The 19,932-nt window shown below is 41.4% G+C and overlaps 1 protein-coding gene across 2 annotated transcripts in view; it reads left to right on the forward strand.

Annotated features, from left to right (window-relative positions):
• Window positions 1-12,749: 12,749 nt before the first annotated feature.
• LOC111867857 (cholinesterase) overlaps window positions 12,750-19,932 on the forward strand; it is a 58,107-nt gene continuing 50,924 nt past the window's right edge. For both annotated transcript variants that reach the window (XM_023858057.2, XM_023858058.2), the window contains exon 1: window positions 12,750-13,446. In XM_023858057.2, coding sequence (XP_023713825.1) covers window positions 13,222-13,446 — 225 coding nt within the window. In that variant the 5' untranslated portion in view covers window positions 12,750-13,221. The remainder of the gene's footprint in view (window positions 13,447-19,932) is intronic.

Consider the following 19,932-nt stretch of genomic DNA (forward strand, 5'->3'; position numbering starts at 1 on the left):
TTTCAATCACTTCGCCACAAATGTAATAAATATAGCATGTCAGTGTTCGTGTTCGATTCTTGTGATGATGCTGTAATCGATTCCTCCACCTTATTAATTTATGCTGATATGCTTCCCATAAAATAACTTGAGCTGTTACAGCAGTCCTATGCTAAGCCTAGATAAACGATCTATGAAGTTTAAGTAGCGACAGCTCATAAGGATGTTAAGATATGTCATCTCTAGATTTCAGGCAACAAGGTCTGTTTAATTTAATGGTAGTAAAGTAAGTAAAGGTATCCCTGTAATGGGCCGTGGAGGCCCATGGAGTTGTGAGATGTTAAGGTTCCCACATTCTCTAGACAACTGGCTCATAGATGGCGGTAAGGTTGTCAGCCTTATGCGCCGGCCACCATTTACCCCCAAGAATATTCCTGGTATTCATTTCTGTTACAGGCTGAGTTGACCCCAAGGCCATAGTGTGACTAGAAGGATTATGTAAATTGAAAAAATCCACTTCATCAGGATTCGATCCCGCGACCTTCCAACTTGTAGCATAGTGCCTCAACCAACTATGCTACCATGTGACCCTTGTATTGATGTTAGGCTTAACCAGTTTATAACAGTAGGAAAAAATACTGTGTTCAGTAGCATTGTCCTGCCAAAGCAGGACGAACAGGGCAGACTCGAACCTAACCAAAGTCATAATTAACCAATCAAAAATCAGATGGGCACTGAATACCTTCAGGCCATTTAAGTCAGTGGGAACATATGGAATTGTACTCGCATTTTTGCAGCATGGGGCAGAACTCTTAGTTCCACACCTATGTCACATATACAGAGCCTGCACGGCATATGGTTTTATCCCCATGGCATTGAGGCAAGTTAAGGTGACGTTTATCCCAAAGCCCGGGAAACTTGATTATACTGAGGCTAAGGCTTATCGTACTATCAGCCTGTCGTCTTCCCTTTTGAAAACAATGGAGAAAATAGTGGATAGGCATATCAGGGACGGGGTGTTGAGGACATATCCTGTACACCGAAACCAGCATTCCTACCAAACAGGTAAATCTACCGAAAGCACACTACACAATGTGGTAACACGCATAGAAAGTGCGATTGAATACAAGGATATTGCCTTAGGAGCATTCCTTGATATAGAGGGAGCTCTCGATAGAACCTCATTTGATATAATCAAACAGACTGCTGGAAAGCATGGCATAGAGCCTGCAATATGCAGGTGGATCAGTGCTATGCTGGAAAGCAGAACCATAGTTGCCACACTATTAGGAGAGACCCTGGGGGTGTCCGCATCTAGGGGGTGTCTGCAAGGGGGCATGCTTTTGCCTCTGCTGTGGAGCGTGGTCGTTGACGATCTCATGTGGGGACTTAATGATGATGGGTATTATACAGTAGGATATGCTGATGATATAGCAATCCTCATAAACGGAAAATTCTTTTCAACTGTATCAGAGTGTCTTCAAACAGCTCTGTACATGGTCCAACGATGGTGTGAAAGAACAAGTCTTTCCATCAATCCAAATAAGACAGTAATTACACCGTTTACCAGGAAGAGAAATATAAAGGGCCTTAAGGAACTGAACCTCTTCAATAAAACGATCCAGCTCTCCAGCGATGTCAGGTATCTTGGTCTAGTATTAGACAAGGGACTGACATGGAAAGAGCAGCTGAAGAAGGTCATCAATAAAGCCTATAAGGCTTTCTGGACATATGCAGAAGCATGTTTGGTAAAACTTGGGGACTGCAGCTGCACGTTGTGCATTGGATATACACTGTGGTTGTAAGACTCATAATTACATATGGCGCCACAGTATGGTGACCCAGAGTTAAACTCAAGACAAGCAAGGCAGAACTTAGGAAATTGCAAAGGTTGGCTTGCTTGGGTATCACAGGAGCAATTCGAACATCTCCAACAGCTGCACTGGAGGCACTCCTTGGACTCCCTCCACTGCATCTACAGTTGGAGGCAGAGGCCAGGGCAGGAATCTACCGTCTCCAGTGCAGTGAACAATGGAAACCTTGATCTGATGGTTTCGGCCATGCATACATAACTCAGGACATGAAAAAAGAACCCATATTACAAATGGGGTCTGAAAAAATGATACTGAGACTTGTATAAGAAAAAACCTTCACAGTCAGATTTCCTGACAGGAGTGAATGGGAAGACGGGTTTTGGCCCAATAGAAAAGGGGAACTGATCTGGTATACAGATGGTTCCAAGATAAATAAGGGCACTGGAGCTGGTGTGTCCTGCTATGGCATGAGGCAGAAACTTAGTTTCAGCCTTGGGCAGTACACAGCAGTGTTCCAGGCAGATGTATATGCCATTAAAGCATGTATTATGGAGAATTTAAATAGGAACTACAGAAATAGGAACATCTACATTCTATCTGACAGCCAGGGTGCACTTAAAGCGCTTGAAAAACACCAGATCAACTCAAAATTGGCCTGGGATTGCCACCAAACTCTCATGGAACCGGCCAAACATAACAGGGTACAACTGATATGGGTGCAGGGGCATGAGGGTATTGCTGAAAACAAAACAGCAGATCAAATGGCTAAGAATGGAGCTGAACATCTGTTCATAGGACCTGAACCAGCCTGTGGCATCTCTATAGGAGTTGCCAGAAAGGCAATCAGGGACTGGACAAATATGAAGCACAAGAAATACTGGGGATCCTTGACTGGACTCAGGCAAGCAAAGGGACTCATACAAGGACCCTCTGCTAAAAGAGCGAAGGAACTGTTGAACCAGCTACAATGGGTGGTGGGGCTACTTACAAGACACTGTCACCTTAAAGGACACCTCTTCAAACTGGGACTAAGTAATAGTCCCACTTGTGAGACGTGTCAAGAAGAAAATGAAACAGCCACTCATATCATGTGTGAATGTGAGGCCCTAGCTTATTTAAGATTATGTCACTTAGGTCAATATCTTTTGGAACCAAGTGATTATTTTGACGTCCCCATGTACAAAATCCTGTGCTTCATTCAAAGCGCTGCTGAGGGGACAAACAAAAGTGGAAGCACAATAGATTACTGTAGGTCGCGGTGCAAGGGCCGAGAAGGCCCACCCCTTATACATTCATTCATTCAACTATGCTACCGCGTGACCCCTGTCTTGATGTTATGCTTAACCAACAGTAAGAAAAAATACTGTGTTCAGTAGCATTGTTTTCTTATACCTCCTAAATAAAATGAGCTTTCTTCTTGATATAATAATATACATTACTTTTAATTTTCAGGGGTTGAAGAAAATGATGAAAACACTTAGAGATACTGTGCACAGTTCTTTAGTAACATAGCGTTGGTCCAACTTTCACCTTCAATACAGCCAGAATCCTTCATGGAATCGATTCATACAAGTTTTAAACAGTCTTTAGCAGAATTTTATACCATTCTTCTTGAAGGACATATTAAAGTTGCTTTAGAGGAGCTGTAGGTGGAAGCTGTTACTAACTCTAGCCTCCAAAACTGACAAGAATTGTTCAATTATGTTGAAGTCTGGTGACTATGCTGGTCAGGGAAGATGTTGAAGTTGACCTTCATGCTCTTCAAACCACGACTCAATCATTCCAACTGTGTGAATGGTGGCATTGTCATCTTGGAAAACTGCCTTATTTTTCAGAAGGAAATAATATCTGGATCATGGGATGCACCTGATCACCCAACCTGTCTGCATCTATGTACTCACTTGCAGTAATTCGGCCATGAAGGGTAATAACAGGACCAGCTGAATACCATAATATTTCTGCTCAAACCATCACAGAACCTCCCCTGTGTTTCACTGTTAGAACCATGTATTCAAGACTGTAGGCTTCCTTGGGCATTTTCCAAATATAAACTCTTCCTGATGTAATGAACAGCAAAAAGGACAACTCATCTGACCACATGTGGTCATCCAACATCAGTAATGGAGGCTGGTAAAGAAGAACAGCGAAGTGTAGTGCGCTTTTTGACTGCTGAAGGAGTAGGACAAGAAATTCATCATTGTATGTCTGTTGTTTATGACGAACACAGCATGTCACATTCGCATGTGTTGGCGTGGCATAAGAGATTCTGAGAGGGACATGTGTCACTGCAAGATGATGCTTGCCCAGGACAGGTGCATCGTGTCATCAATCCTGATGTTATTGCTGCATTGGATGGTCATATCCAGGCAAACCGAGAGATCACTGTGGAAGAAATTAGTCTTTTGATGGGAATAAGTCACGGTTCCATACACGCCATTGTGACAAAACACTTGCTGTACTGCAAAAGCTGCGCTCAATGGGTTCCACATCAACTCATGGAGGAACAGAAGACTCAGAGAATGGCTGCATCACTGGGTCACTTGAAACAATACCATGATGAAGAGTAGGCTTTTCTGTCCTGTATTGCCACTAGGGACGAAACTTGCTGTGACCATTCTGAACTCGAGAGCAAATGGCAGAGCCAACAGTGGTAACATGTGAAATCTCCCCCACCCAAGAAATCCAAAGCCGTACACACAAGTTCCGGTAAAGTGATGATGACATTCTTTTTTGACTGCAAGGGCCCTCTGCTTGTCAAATTTCTCGAGCATGGGGCCAAAATTAGTGCACAGCGCTATGAAGACGTTTTGCAGAAACTGAGATGTGCCATAAAGTCAAAACGCCCTGGAATGCTATCGAACGGCATTATCCTTCTTCATGATAATGCGCGCCCCCACACTGCCAACTCTGTGAGGAATATGCTACAGAGATTTGGTTGGGAAGTGCTTCAGCATCCCTCCTACAGCCCAGATCTCTCCCCATGTGATTTTCACATTTGTGAAGACCTGAAGAGAGACATCATGGACATCGATTTGCATCAGACGAAGACGTGTGTGGCTGGGTAAAGATGTGGTTCCATAGAGAGCCCACAAGCTTTTTGAAGGATGGGATTGACCGTCTTATCTCCCCGTGGGATAAATGTATTAACAGATTTGGAGATTATTTTTGAGGTAAGAAATGTTCTTTAAAATGTTTTGGCTTCTGACCCGTTTTCATTTGACTGCCCCTCATATTAGGCTCTTTTAGATGTTCCATTCTGGCTATGTTACACCATGCCTTTGTGTCTAACCATGTGTTTGGTTTATGTTTGTTGAATATGTTACTATGTGGTTAGACCCAAAGGCATGGTGTAACATAACCTGAATGAAACATCTAAAAGTGTCCAATACATCAAACAGAAAACAGAACAGACTCCTTAAACACACCCTGTACACCTGATGATGGCCAGTGAGTCTGAAACATGTTGTGAAATAAAGCAGGAAGAAGAAACTTCAAATCCTAGCATATTTTGGTTGAGTTGCACAAGAATCAGAACAGTATTCAAGTTCATACATAGTGCAACAGGATGCTAAAATACAACATTATGAACACACGTATTAAATTTCGTCTTTAACATGGTACAGGTCAAGGGTTTTTAATATTTCTAGAAGTTACATCTGGACTAAAACGGGAGACAAATAGAGATATGGTTTCAACTCTCCTATTAATAACAGAGAGTGGTGAGGTATTTCTGATCCCAGTCCCAGACATCCTAAATTTCTTGGACGTAAGAGTGCCTACATTAACAACCTCAGTAACAACAGTACTTCTTTCTAGTCACTAAAGAAGATCCTTCATCAGCAGATTCCTTACCTGGTCCAGTAATACATGAAGTTCCAGAATTAACAGCTTCAGCATAACTCCTGTAAGATTTCTGCTGACAGGACATTTTTGCTCATTCAGCAACTTCCTTATGCTGTCTGTACCAGCTGGTGAGGAGAGCAATGTACGTTGGGGCTGCAATTTGGGCTGTAATAATAACAATAGCAATAACATTAACAACTACAATATTCTGTACCACATTTCCAATTTCAAGCAATAATAAAAATGTAACATGACCTAGATTCAGTCACATCAAAAAGGACAGACAGGGCCAGCTAAACAAGCTAAACTGAATTTTACTGACAGAATATAAATTTGCATTACCTAAATACAACATAACAATCCTGCAGGACTGGAAAGTTGCACAACAGCAAGGAACACTTTACAAGTTATGTCTGAAAGTCTTTGTTTTCCCTGATGAAATTTCTAAAGGGAATAATTTGTTACATTTCACTAACATACCTTGCTCCATAAATAGTTCAGTGAATGTACTCACAGAAGAGTTCTACAAATTGCATTTTCAATCAAAATAATGTTTTGTTATTAAAAACTAACTTTATTTCTGAGACAACATTTTTCCTGATAAAATTAAATTTCTTTAAAAGTTTCTTGTTGCAGGCCTTGTGAATAAATTGGAACTACTTTTGTACATTAATTTTGACAGCATAAGCACAATAACAAAACTGAATTGTCAGATCTGGAATCCATATTCTCAGTTTTTAAGCCAAAATTACTATTAAAACACATAACTAATACACCTCAGGAAACTGTACCCTGCAAACTACTACATCATGTATAGCACTATCAAACTTGGCTAATTTACAATGGTAAAGTTTACTGGATGCAAATACTTCAGGTCATCAGACTTTCGCAATGTAAATAACGCTTCCACTTTAGTTGCAACTGACCTTCATTTGGAAGGTGAAGTTGGAGAGTTGGCTACTTCAGTGCCTGTGTCCTTGTCATGTGCTTCACAGTATTTGAGATAAGTATTCTAAATGTCTAAAAATGTCACCAACAGCCAGGTACCATAATGTTACTCTTAAATTAATTATTATCAGAACCACCATTCTGCTTACAGCATCTCCGTTTATTATTTTCAAGTCAATCATTGCTAGCAGTTCTTTGTATTTTTTAGTACTCCATCTCTAATGATTTTTGTAGGACAAATGGTTTTCATTTGCAAACTCTTTCAATAGAGTTGTACAGGGTTCTCATTACATTATTCTGCAACGCTGCTGTAGCCTGTTTGACGTTTCCTTGATAAACCTGGGTCAGTAGATGAGGAACTGTGATGTGTACAGTGTCATAAATTGAAGACCATGTAGATGTACTACATAATTTCTACCTTCTAATCCATGGTTTTTCCCATGCCCTTCTGTTCCATTCTGCTTTCCGGACATCTAATTCCTGACAAAATGAAGAAAAAGCAAATCTAACACCTGTTCTAATTGCGTCTCTGCTTGACATATGACAAATGCTATCAAGTAAGCTGCTGGCAGGTGTAACTTGCTTAAGTCGACTATGTAAGGGATATCAAAGAAAACTTTATCACCTTCAACATCTCATTTTCCTTTCCACCAAGGAAATGATTTGTTGGCTTCTAATTTGGTGACTTCAAATATTTGCTTCCAGTAAACTGTCTTTACATTCATTAGCCTGACTAAATTATTTGCATTGACTTTGAGTTGTAAATTTATAAAGATATCAAATGTAACTCTCTCAGGTGAGTATCACGTTATTTTTATTTTCTAGTACTCTCAAGCCTCCATTTAGTAAAAACAGAGAAAACTAAGTATATGTTGCTGTCTCATCACCAAAATGCAGGGCAAAATCATATAACAATAGAAAACAGATTTTTTGAAAATGTGGCACAGTTCAGATATATGAGAAGGGTGTTAACAAATCAAAACCTGACTGAGGAGGAAATAAAGAGGGGATTGAACTCAGGTAATGTTTGCTACCATTCAGTCAAGAACCTTTTGTTGTCTCGCCTGCTGTCCAAAAACATAAAAATTGGAAATGCAAAACTATAATTTTGCCTGTGGTTCTGTATGGGGGTGAAACTTGGTCTCTGACATTAAGAGAGGAACATAGACTGAGGGTGTTTGAGAACAGGGTGTTGAGGAGTATATTTGGACTGAAGAGAGATGAAGTGACAGGAGGTTGGAGAAAACTGCATAATGAGGAGCTTCATAACTTGTACTCTTCTCCAAGTATAATTACCATCATCAAGTCAAGAAGGATGAGGTAGGCATGGTATGTAGCACGAATGGAGGAGAAAAGGAATGCACATGGGATATTGGCTGGAAAGCCAGAAGGAAAGAGACCACTGGGAAGACGAAGGTGTAGGTGGGTGGACAATATTAAAATGGATCTTAGAGAGAGAGAATGGAATGGTATGGATTGGACTAATCTGGTTCAGGATAGGGAGTAGTGGAGGGCTCTTGTGAGCACGGTAATGAACCTTCGGGTTCCATAAAATGCTGGGAAATTCTTGAGAAGCTGCAGATTTGGCTTCTCTTCAAGAAGGGCTCAGCTCCATAAGTAAGTAAGTAAGTAAGTAAGTCAAGTATCCATTTTAGTTTATTTTAGGGGGCACATGGTGCAGCCAATCAGTGCACGTTGCTAACATTAATGTTCAGTTGAGCACTCACAGATCACATGCCAAAAGGATGTACATCCTCTGTGCACCTACACGTAAATGTTTTTGTAAAAAAATATATTCAGTGTCAGCATTTCTCATTTCCCTTCAGGTTAAGGTTAATGCAGTTTCTCCACATTCTCAAACAGTTTTGGGTTCTAAACATGTTATACACGCCTATTCCAGCTTTTTCCATACATGATTTTTGTAACCATTATACTGACAGCCCGGATAGCTCAGTTGGTATAGTAATGGTCTATGGGCTGGTTGGCCAGGGTTCAATTCCCAGCAAAGGCAAGAGATTTTTCTCTTCTCCACAATGTTCAGACTTGTTCTGGGTGCCACTCACCCTCCTATCCAGTGGTTCCAGGGGCTCCTTCAGAGGGGGTAAAGAGACTGAGGCATGAAGCTGACTGCTCACCTCCATCTAGCACTGAGGTCAAGAGTAATTGAGTTACACCACCATTCCCAAATGCATCTGTATGGCATGGTGCCCAATTAACTAATCAAAGGGACACTTTTACCTTATTTTGACAATTATTACTATTATTGCCATTATTACAGTAAATGAAATATTCTGGGCACTTACGGCACGCAGTAGCATAATTAGTTGAGGCACTATGCTACAAGCCCAAATGTCGCGGGTTTGAGTACTGATGAGGTCATTGGATTTTTCTATTTACCAAATCCTTCCAGCTGCACTATGGCTCTAGGTTCAACTCAGCCTCTAACAGAAATGAGTACCAGGAATCATCCTGGGGGGGTAAAGGGCGGACAGCACGTAAGGCTGATGACCTTACAGCCATCTGTGAGCTGATGATCTAAGAAATGTGGTAGCCTTGACGTCTTACAACCTTATGGGCCTTTGCGGCCTGTTACAGAGACAGCTTTATGCCTGCCATATTCCAATAAGTACAAGTGGTACCTTATATTACACTGTCTCTCATCATGGTAAATCTACTGAAATAACAATTAGATTAATTTAGAAATATGAATTTTGAATTAAAAATTTGAAATCAGCAGAGCTATAAAAATGAAATGTTGTTAGACCCTGTAATGTGAATAATGTTTTTTAAGCATTTAATTATGTTCCTAACAGTTATGAAAAGAAATAAATGTGCAATGTGGCCCAAGAGTCTCAATACACAGGGAACACTTTTTAATAAAATGTAACTTTATTTACAAAGTATACTCTACATACATACTGAAATACTGAATTTGCTGAATTTAAGAGGAAACATGGCAAGAACATCACACATGACACTACTGGCAAACTTACTGAGAAGTTCAGAAGATTGGAAGTATTACAGACAAACCAAAAAGTAGTCATCTACATACATCTGTCCCTGAAGGTACAACCTACGTGGTGCTGGGTGCATTTGGAAGGAGTCCCCAACAAAGCACATGAAGGTTGGCTGCAGAAAGGATGTCAGCAGATCAAGGGGTGAAATTTTTAAAATTGATAGTAAACAAATCAGACAGTGACATACACTTCCCATCTGGGATTTTGTTTACTGATGAAGCCAATTTTTACATTAATGGTGAAGTTAATTGCCAAAATGTACGTCATTGGAGCGATTCCAACCTGTACTGCTTGAGTCTGTAAAAGATGCAAGGTGCTGGAAAACTGATGGTGTGGTGTGGGATAGAATTCTTATCTAACTGAAATTGATAGTCAATACCTGAGCAAAGCGTTGAAGAGAGAAAGTGTCACCTAAGAGTTAAACACTTGAAAGTGAATGTAGTCTGTGAGCCTAGTGACTGGTATCGGTAAACAAGAACTGGTGGAGATCTGTAAGTGAATGAAATAAGTCATGCAAACCTATCTTCACATCAGCCTTAAATGTTTCTCTACATCAAAATATGTTCAGCTTTTCATTCATAAATTGTCCAGCTTAAGCATCCAGTTTCAATAACTTACCTCTGTAAATGTTTGGCTTAAATACTTTAAACAATTTGCAGTCATCAGACAACAGCTATTAATTTCACACAATGGATTTAACCTTTTGAAGCATGAAGAGAAACAGCAGGAGTTTTCTGCACTCCAGTTGCAATTGTCAGTACAACTGCTATGAGGAATCATCTCATCACATATGTTAATAGCCCTAAATGTAAAAAGTCTGTGTTCTTTTATATTGGTTAATTTATTTGTTTATTTGTCTTTTCTCTCACAGTCTCTTCTTCCAGTAACAATTTATTTTTTACATCCACATGCTTTTCCTGTCATCTTAGGTAATCTATGGCGTCCTTCCAAATTGTTATAATACATAGGTTGTACAGAAAGTCATGAGCAACTTCTTTTTGCATGCAACCTGGGTACAGCAGACGAAAGAGAGTATGGTGGTAGGTGGAACCAGCTGTTGTGTTAACCTTGAGTGTCTTCTGACATCAATAGCTTGCATCACGTGGCCAGCATCACTCCTAACAAAATGGCCAACAACCAGATGTCGTTTCACCAGCATGCTGCCATTGAATTTCTTGTGAAATAGGAAATCCCTGCTGCAGAAATTCACCAGAGACTTCAGCATGCTTATGGAAGTGTGTGCATGGGTGCGAGCAGCGTTCAAAAATGGGTGAAACATTTTCAAGATGGGAACACCAGCATCAAAGATGAGCCTTGGAGAGGTCCTCCTCGAACAGCCTCAACTGAACGCAACAAGGAAAGAGTGGTTGAGATCATTCAAGATGACAGGCTTCTGACTGTGGACACAATAGCCCGAAAACTTGGAATAGGGCACAGTGCAGTACAGGAGATGATTGAAAGCTTGGGCTATAGGAAAGTTTGTGCTCGTCGGGTCCTGCGGTTATTGACCGAAGACCATAAAGGTCAGCAAAAAGCCATCACCTCAGAACTGCTGCAGAGATATCGACCCGAAGGCGATGATCTTTTGCTCTGCATTGTGACAGGTGACAAAAGCTGGTTTCACCATTTTGAGCCTGAAACGAAATGGCAGAGTATGGAATGGCACCATTTGCATTCTCCATCAAAAAAGAAGGCAAAGACAGTGCCATCAGCTGCGAAGGTGATGGGCACAGTCTTCTGGGATGCAGAGGGGTTTATTCTGGCTGAATTCCTGGAACCCAGGCAAACATTCAGTGCTGCTTGTTATGCCCAGACACTGCACAAGCTCCATTAAGCATTGCACGATAAACGTCCGGGATGAAACATCATCATCTTGCATGACAACGCTCGCCCCCACGCCGCTGGCCTCACATTGGAATCAATTGCAAAGATGGGGTGGGAAGTTCTTCCACACCCCTCCTATAGCCCTGATCTGGCACCCTCCGACTACCATCTTTTCGGATTTGTGAAGGATCAGCTGCGTGGATAACATTTTGAGACAAGGGAGGCAATTCAGAAAGCAGTGCATCAGTGACTTCGGATGGCTGGAACGGAATTTTAGAGAAGGGGAATTTTCAAATTCCCAGAACGCTGGGAGAAATGTGTACAAGGAAGTGGTGATTATGTGGAAAAATAAAGAAAGGTCTGTAGATTGAGGTGGTGTATTTGGTTTGTCAATAATAAAGCATGTTACTTTACAAAAAATTATTACTCATGACTTTCAGTACAACCCTCGTAGTATACCCACTGGTTTCTTGTGAGGTTTTATAGAACTTTGACGGTGGTGAAGTTGATGTTTCTTATGTATTTATGGTTAGTCGAAGCACAAAAGCGAGGGGGAGGGGATAACGAAAGAGATTGCATTTAGGGAGAAGGGAAATAATATTTAAGCATTCAGTTCCTACCTCACTGGAAATATCCAATTTTCCACTATAAAATCAGTTGATTAATGCTGTCTAGGAAACAATTATTGTTTTTGTTTGGGGAATCATGTGAAGCATAAATACACTTTGTGGGCAAAATGTAGAGTTGTCTTTTAATATTAAAGCATGTGGTACATGCAGTACCCATGTTTTAAACTGATTATTCATAGTCAGAATTTTCATGGGAATTGTTTTACTGTAGAAAAGTCTTTGGCTTATAACATTACTATTTGATAATTTCTGTTCGATTGTGGCTATAATTATGCTTTACGAAATGAATGGTATTCTTAACATCGGTAATAAAATGGAGGTGAAAATAATTTTCTGCTGAACCCAGAAAACTGACAAAGTTTTAAGTGTACTTTTTGTATCATGCTACAGTGACATAAACTCAAAATGTATTTTATACTAAACTGAACCATCCGTTGTAACTATTTGCTGTCAATAAGATAACCTACTAAAATCCGAATGAAAGTATAAAATTACTACCTTTTGAGAGTTATTTTTTGCCTTCGAACACGTATTCGATAACGCTCCATAGCCTTCGAATACGCATTCGATAACGTTCGATAGCGAACGTCATTAGTGATCGATTACCTTCACCGCTCTGTTGCCTGCGGCAGGTGGTCGGCTGTTACCGTTTTGTGGCGCCATCAAGTGGATACTCCGGTAAGTTAACTTATGTGCGTTGTACAGTAGTAACATAATAATCGAAACAGAAATGTGTTAATATGTCTGTTCTTTTCGTGTAACAGTTTCAAACAGCACAGTAACAGAATCAAAGGTCTGTGTGATGTGTTTGAAATATCCGAAATATGACAAAGAATGAAATGAATATCTCGTACGCTGGTACACGCAGAGTTTCATACTGCAGAGTTTCATACTACAGTGAAACTCCTGTACCGAACAGCAGGTAGACCAGGTGTCACAGATTAATTTAGTGCCGTTGGAAGTCGCGGGACGAAAGGTGAGGTGCGAAGGATTGTGTGTATCAGAGGTGTTATACTATTCTGTGTGAAGTGAGATAAACAGTTGCTGCCAGTTGTACATACTAACTACTTACCAGAGAATGTCCGTGGAATTAAGTGAATAAAAGAATGTACGAGTAGGAGTGGGGCGTTGGCCTCAGCGAGTATTGTGTTGTTGAAACAGTGTGTGATGGCGTCAAGCAGGACGAGATTGTGGCTGTTGTTTGTGTGGTGTGTAGGTTCAGCGAATTGTCAGACCCAAGGCTCCAGATATTACAATCGGGATTATCAAGATCATGATTCGTATGGCAATACATATGTGTATAACGACAGACGGTATGGACGACCAAATTATCCGGGAGAGGACGATTACAACAGAGGTTATGGTGAGAATGATGGCCGATATCATTATCAGGTGAGTGAGGAACGTGGGGCCCAAACCCAGCCCCCATTGTGCATGAAGCCCGAAGTACTTCGAAAGGCACGCTTCTGGGTTAAGCTAGATTAGGTTTGCGTTGTTGCATTCACAGGGTTAATTTTATTTATACTCTGAAATGGAGGTAACCGGTTTTCTCAGAACGGTACCTAATATATCAAAGTACATGGTGTCACATCCCAGAAAACCATAGTCATCATATTCACTGTCTTATGAACGCAAATCTTAAATAAATTAGACTGAGTTAATATTCATGTTGTGATCTGTACAATAAATACAGAGTGTGCAGGATTTGAGGTACTCCTAGGGGTGGTGATGAAACCTTCTGTCATCCGAGATATAACTCCCTATTGTCGACGTTTCGGAAGAACATTTCAGGAAGGCCACACGTGCTACCGATACAACTGTTGCTTTATCGACGGACTGCGTAGCTTTATATCCCAGAAGACAGAACTCATTAAATCCGAATTGTTCTTGATTTCGTTTACATACATGTTTGTGTTGTGCACTTGGTTCCTGCTAGAGAGGACAAATCGCTCATCCAATTCCCTCACCTCTTTCTGCTATACATATGACACAATGTTTGTTATAGAGTGGTACTAACGTTTCGGTGGAATGTGCTACCTTAAATCTCAAGTGAGATTAGTTTGGAATTTCGCGCTATATATCTTCATGACACAGCCGACCATCCAGCCAGGTGCTGGCGTATGGTTTTGACTTTGACAGGTTGAAGAGTTGTTCGGAGTTGTTTATTGTGGGTACGCCTGTGATTAGCACAAAACCCGTAATTTTATTGCGACACGCATTACGACATTTTGCCGAATTCAGTGCCACACAGTGTTTACTAAACATGCGACACTTCATAGTTAACATGCATGACATGCAGTGGATTACGAAACACTGATATTTCCGTATTACATAGTATGAAATATTTGGTTCGTCAATAGCTGATCGAGTGAACTGTACAGTCAACTTTTGTGACCGTTTTTACAAAGTTTATTCGGGAAACTCTCTCTCTATGGCTCTACAGCCCTTTGGACCTTGACCGCTTTTCAAGATTCTTAATCTTCTACACAGGCTGGTAGGACTCCTTGGACGGGGGATCAGCCCGTCACAAGGCTGCTACCAACACACGGAATAAACGCACACAGACATCCATTCGTCGAGTGGGACTGGAACCCACGATCCCATTGCTCGAGCGGGCGAAGATGGTTTGTACCGTTGACCGCGCGGCCTGTGTGATCGGCCGGAAAGAAAAGTAGAGCAGAGAAAATGACCAAGAGTTCGGGGATGTAAAGCCTTGTAGTCCGTTGAAAGACAACTAACGTTTCGGAGTAACATGTCACCATCTTCAGGATTAGGAAGCCATTGCGCGAGTAGCACAGGACTGGCGTTATTCTTACGCATTGTGAAGAGACTTTTAAGCGATCTGCGCAGTTTTTCATTCTCCTGTGACCTTCGTTCTTTCCCGAACATTTAGTGCTGTGACTACGACTTCCATCGAATTATTGTCCTAGTCACTTGTGATATTATCGCGGATGCTCAATTCGTGATTGCACCACCTGACGGAAACTCAATCGTGAGCCGTTAATAAAACGAAGGGTCGTGAAGAAGGAGGCCGACTATTCGCAAATTGATTGCAAATAAACATGTTTATCTTCAGTCTGCAAGACGTATGGTGCACTAGCGGAATACCCGATCAATAATGTGTAGCTTCATCGCATGATCATTATCGCACTTGCGTGCGCTTCGCAGAATTCCCCGTCTTTAAAAAAACTGATCGCTTCCCCTTTCATTTGTCGGCCAATCCAACAAACTCATAATTTTCAAACAAATTCGCACGCAGTGGGATATAACTTTAATGCCAGAGTGACAGTTGTATACTTGTTGGAAGCAAAATGCATGTCGACTACAGATGCGCTACAATGGCGGTAAATTTTAAAACTGCAAGGTCGGTGCAAGCCTGAATTCCGCCACAGGTGACAAGAAGTCAAGCTTCCTCACTCCCCCATTGTTAAAGACAGATAAGCTTTCTCAAAACTGTCCCAATTAATGACACGAAATTTCCAAACACTGAAACGAAGACGGTCATTGGTGTAATAATTCGTAAAACACTTTTATTTACATTAATGCAGTAACATGTTAGATGATTTCTGATTGATAATCACAGCATGAACAAGAAATTATCAAAAATTAATTTTAATTTCAAAAATTCCAAAGGAGGTGGGATGATGAAATGTGCAGCCCCAGGTGGCCTCTTGGTTGGCCTGGGCTCTCGCGCCGCCCATGTTTACGTGCATCACCTGCTACGGAAGAGCCAAGTAAAAGCTGTCTCTAACATGCCGTGGAGGCCCATAGGTTTCTGAGACGTCGAGGCTCCCACATTTGTTAGGCAGCCGGTTCACAGATGGCATGGAGTTTGCCAGCCTTATGCGCCGGGCCCCCTTTATCCCCAGTCAGATTCCTGCTACTCATTTCTCCTAGGATTTTTAAAAGTGCTGGGGATGGATGCTGTAGCTGAAGTTTCCTACGTAAAGCATGGTATCGCGAAGTCACAGGTAATTATCGCGTTTCGCATCGTCTGTCTTTCGCAGCTTCATTGTGAGGTTGGACACGAGGATTCTATATAGCTCACACCGTTGAATGCTGACAAATGAAAGCGTGTAGACGCGCCGCGGCACCCGGTAAGGTGTCAGTCATGAAACCCTGCGATGGCGAAACTATTTTGAGGGAATGATAGCCACAGGGTACGGACGGAACTGTCCGGTCCTTCTCAAGTACTCTTGCCTGGGCGTCTTTGCTTGGCAGTTTCATAATGGGACAGCTATAATTTAATGACTTTTCCGAAACGGCATGAACTTAAGCCGGCGGCACAGATGGCCAAGGATGGCAGTGACCGGCAGTGACTGTGAGCAGTGAACATGTGACTGACTGACAGATAATGCAAAGTATGAGTAATGAAGTTTACCTATCAAACTTGGCGGTCTGTACGATTCAAATTATTGTGAATTTCTTACAGTTCCTTCTTACTTGTTTTATCGGAGCTCAGCGATTAGCTGTTTTTTTTATTGCTAGTGGGGTGGATCTAAGTCCCTTGCACTGCGGCCACTCCTGATGCGATTAACTGTTAGTTTAGTTACATTGGAACCGTATATTAACGTAAAGGAAGCGATGGTACGCCAATTTTTGCATACTTGTATGTGTGTGTGTGTGTATAACCTTGCTGCAGAACTTATCTTTCTAGCTCTGGTAGCAAAGGAACGGATGGTGGTTGTGACGACTATAAGGATGACCGATAATGATAATGAAATTATTTGAGAAGTAATGGGCACGGCCTAAAGGGTTAACCAACCCACCTTGGCTTTACACACGAAATTCGCCACGAATCTCGATATGTATTGTACAGCCTCTTTATTAATCGTCACAACACAACATATATCAAGGTCAGTGCCCAGCTACGGGTGTGCTACATGTTTCGGCTATCAGTAGCCATCATAGCCGAAACATGTAACAGACCCGTAGCTGGGCATTGGCCTTGATATGTGTTGTGTTGTGTCGGTTAATAAAGAGGTTGTATATTGTAACACAACAGGATGCATGAAATGAAAACGTATTGTACAGTTAGTTCTAACAGTCCTGTGTAGATCGCGGCATATACGCTGTCTTCATGGTACTGTTTCTTAGGTTGAAATTCAAGAGAAATTGGCTGTAATCCGTGCTAGACTTGAATACTGCCCAGACAACAATAAAAACAACAGAAGGTTCCTAGCATCTGCCGTAATCTGGTAAAGTATTGTTTGTGATGTGTCGAAGCTGCAGGCTTGTCGGTTCCGCTAGAGTACCATCTCCGCGGTCAACTTTTACGGAATGGTAATGGGGGCGGGGGGACTGTGGTCACATTGAAACCGGATCGAGCCGGACCGTGTACGATCTGAGCTGGCCGACCGGTTGGTCAGAATCAGAACCATTATGTTATTGTTGTGTGCCTGTGTCATCATAAAATCACGTAGCATGAGCGGCCACAAGCTTAGCACTCACACAAGAAAACCGAAGGATATGACTTTATTTTCTGCGGACTTGGCCGTTAGGACTACGAGCCTGTCAGCTCTGAGCCGCTGTGATATGACGGACTCATTAACAAATTAAGGTTTGATTTCGTTTTCTCGGTCGGCGAGGTTCCGGTGAGTTCGACTCGGTCCTGTCCCCTTCCAGTGTGACAATAGCGTGAGCTGCACAACGATTTGGGGCACCCAGGGAAATCTCTCTGTAAATCGGAGTGGCTTTGCAGTAATACACTTATATCTGTTGTGAAATATTTGTGTCTGAATGAGTGAACGTCAAGGATAAATGATATGCAGAGCCATTAAATGGAAGTCATCAATACGCTGTGTCCCGTTTCCGGAAAATTGTCGCTAAATTACAAACGAAAATTCGACCAGCAAGATCCAGATAATCCCCATTGATCCCCGAGTCAAGAAACGCTGGTCCGAAACATTTCCGGGGAAGCCTTGTGTAATGTTGGAAAGAAATCAGACCGTTCTAAAAACGAAGAAGTCGTACAGCAAGGCAAATCGTTTAAAATGCAGCTCCTGAGTCCTTTGTCTCGTCCCCTCCTCAAGGATACGGTTACGGTTCTTATTCGGCTCGCTAATTAAACACTTGTGTTGCCTGGGAACGACTGCCAGTTCAGCGAGGTGACCTTCATATTAACCCTTTCATCAACCGCAAGACCAAGGAAAGGATCGTAATTCGTTAATGCGTTCAGTCTCCACTGTGTAATGTCCAAGTGCTCGCTGATCGTTCGCTCCCTGTCCGCTAACTCCAGGGGACATTTCTTCTTGACAGACTGATAATCTCTTAGCTAGTCAAGAAATGTTGTCATTTATACGAGAGAACCCGAAATTTCATTACTGTATTCACAAAAGCCTGTCACTGGACTCTCCTGGGGTAGTTTATTTCAGTCTACGCTTTCACGTCGTGTCTTCTAATATTATCCTCCATCCAGCAGTTCCGACTAAAGTTTGTATGAATTTCTCATTTCTCGTTCGTGCTCTGTATAACGCCCATCGTATCCTTGATTTGATCATACAGATTATAATACAAATTACGAATCTCAGCGTAGAAGTAATTGTCTCATGCTCTCATTTCCGCAGTCCTCCAGATATTCTCCATAGCACTTTGTCCTAATCCCGAATTTCCGTCCTCTTCTTAACGGCACAGGCAAGGGGTTCCTACACTTTTCTCCGAACCCACTCCCCCCACACATGATATCATCTACATGAAATCTGGAATATGAAGATAACGAAAGCACCAAGTGCTGAAGGTAGCAGAATCCGCCTCCACCGCAGAAATTGATTTGGAGAGCAGGAAGGTCACCACAGATCATAATCAGAGGCGCTAAACAGGCAGACAATGGAAATAAATTATAAAAATTTGAATATTCATGTACGTGTGTTTATGCACATAGTACATGGCGTTTAGCATAAAATAAACCTCGCGTTTTTAGGCGTATTCGTAACCCAGCGGAGCAACTCTTAAAATTCACTCCGCCCCTCCGTCTCCCTTTACGCATGAAACAATTCCGTAACCGCTGAACGGATTTTTATGAAATGTAATATTGGTATGTTGTACGAAAATATCCACACATTCCAGTTTTTTTAAAGTCGAACAAAAATAATGGATTCTTCTCATGAAGGTCCGCGTATATTTATGTGCCCCTCTCGAACATAATAAGAGAAATATTTATCAAAAAGTAAATTGCTCTGAACAAAACTGTAGAGAAGAGAGAAGCACATTTAATGTGCACAACATGTTTTCCTTCAGACTTTACGCTTTCGAGATAATTCAACAGAAGAGACTTCACGCATACATTTGGACTTCCTTACCCAACAGTCATCAGTGGAATCCAGAATACACACGAAGATTGCCGAAGTCAGATAGGCCTAATAATAAAACGAGGCTTTCTCCCACCTGACTTTAGAGGCTTACACGTATATAAACATATGGATGCCATTAAAATATAATTTATGGTGCTGCCGAAATCTATTATTCTCGATCGTGATGAATAAATCAACAAGAAAAGTGCTTCAGTTGTTTCAGCATAATATAACAATCAAGTAAAAATAAAAATAAATGAAATCCGATTTGTTCTATTCTTTTAATGTAGGGCTTTACTAAAGTGCTACTTATTTATACCTCTTTTAATATATGTAGTAACAGTGAACAGTGGAATCTTAGTATTAAATATTTATTTATTTGGTGCACAATCGCGGCTTCTCGCCCGTGTGAATAAGCATCAACTATATTTCCATGATTTATTCTGACCGTCTTACAGTGCATACATTTATTCACCTTACTCTTCTCTCTTGCACTACATGTTTCAGCACAAAAGTGCCATCTTCAGGTGCTTTTCGATGTACGTCGAATTACTTCATTGCATGCCCTGTTGTCTTTATACTAAAATAA

Source organism: Cryptotermes secundus, unplaced genomic scaffold, assembly GCF_002891405.2.
Source record: "Cryptotermes secundus unplaced genomic scaffold, Csec_1.0 scaffold2579, whole genome shotgun sequence".
NCBI lineage: Eukaryota > Metazoa > Arthropoda > Insecta > Blattodea > Kalotermitidae > Cryptotermes > Cryptotermes secundus.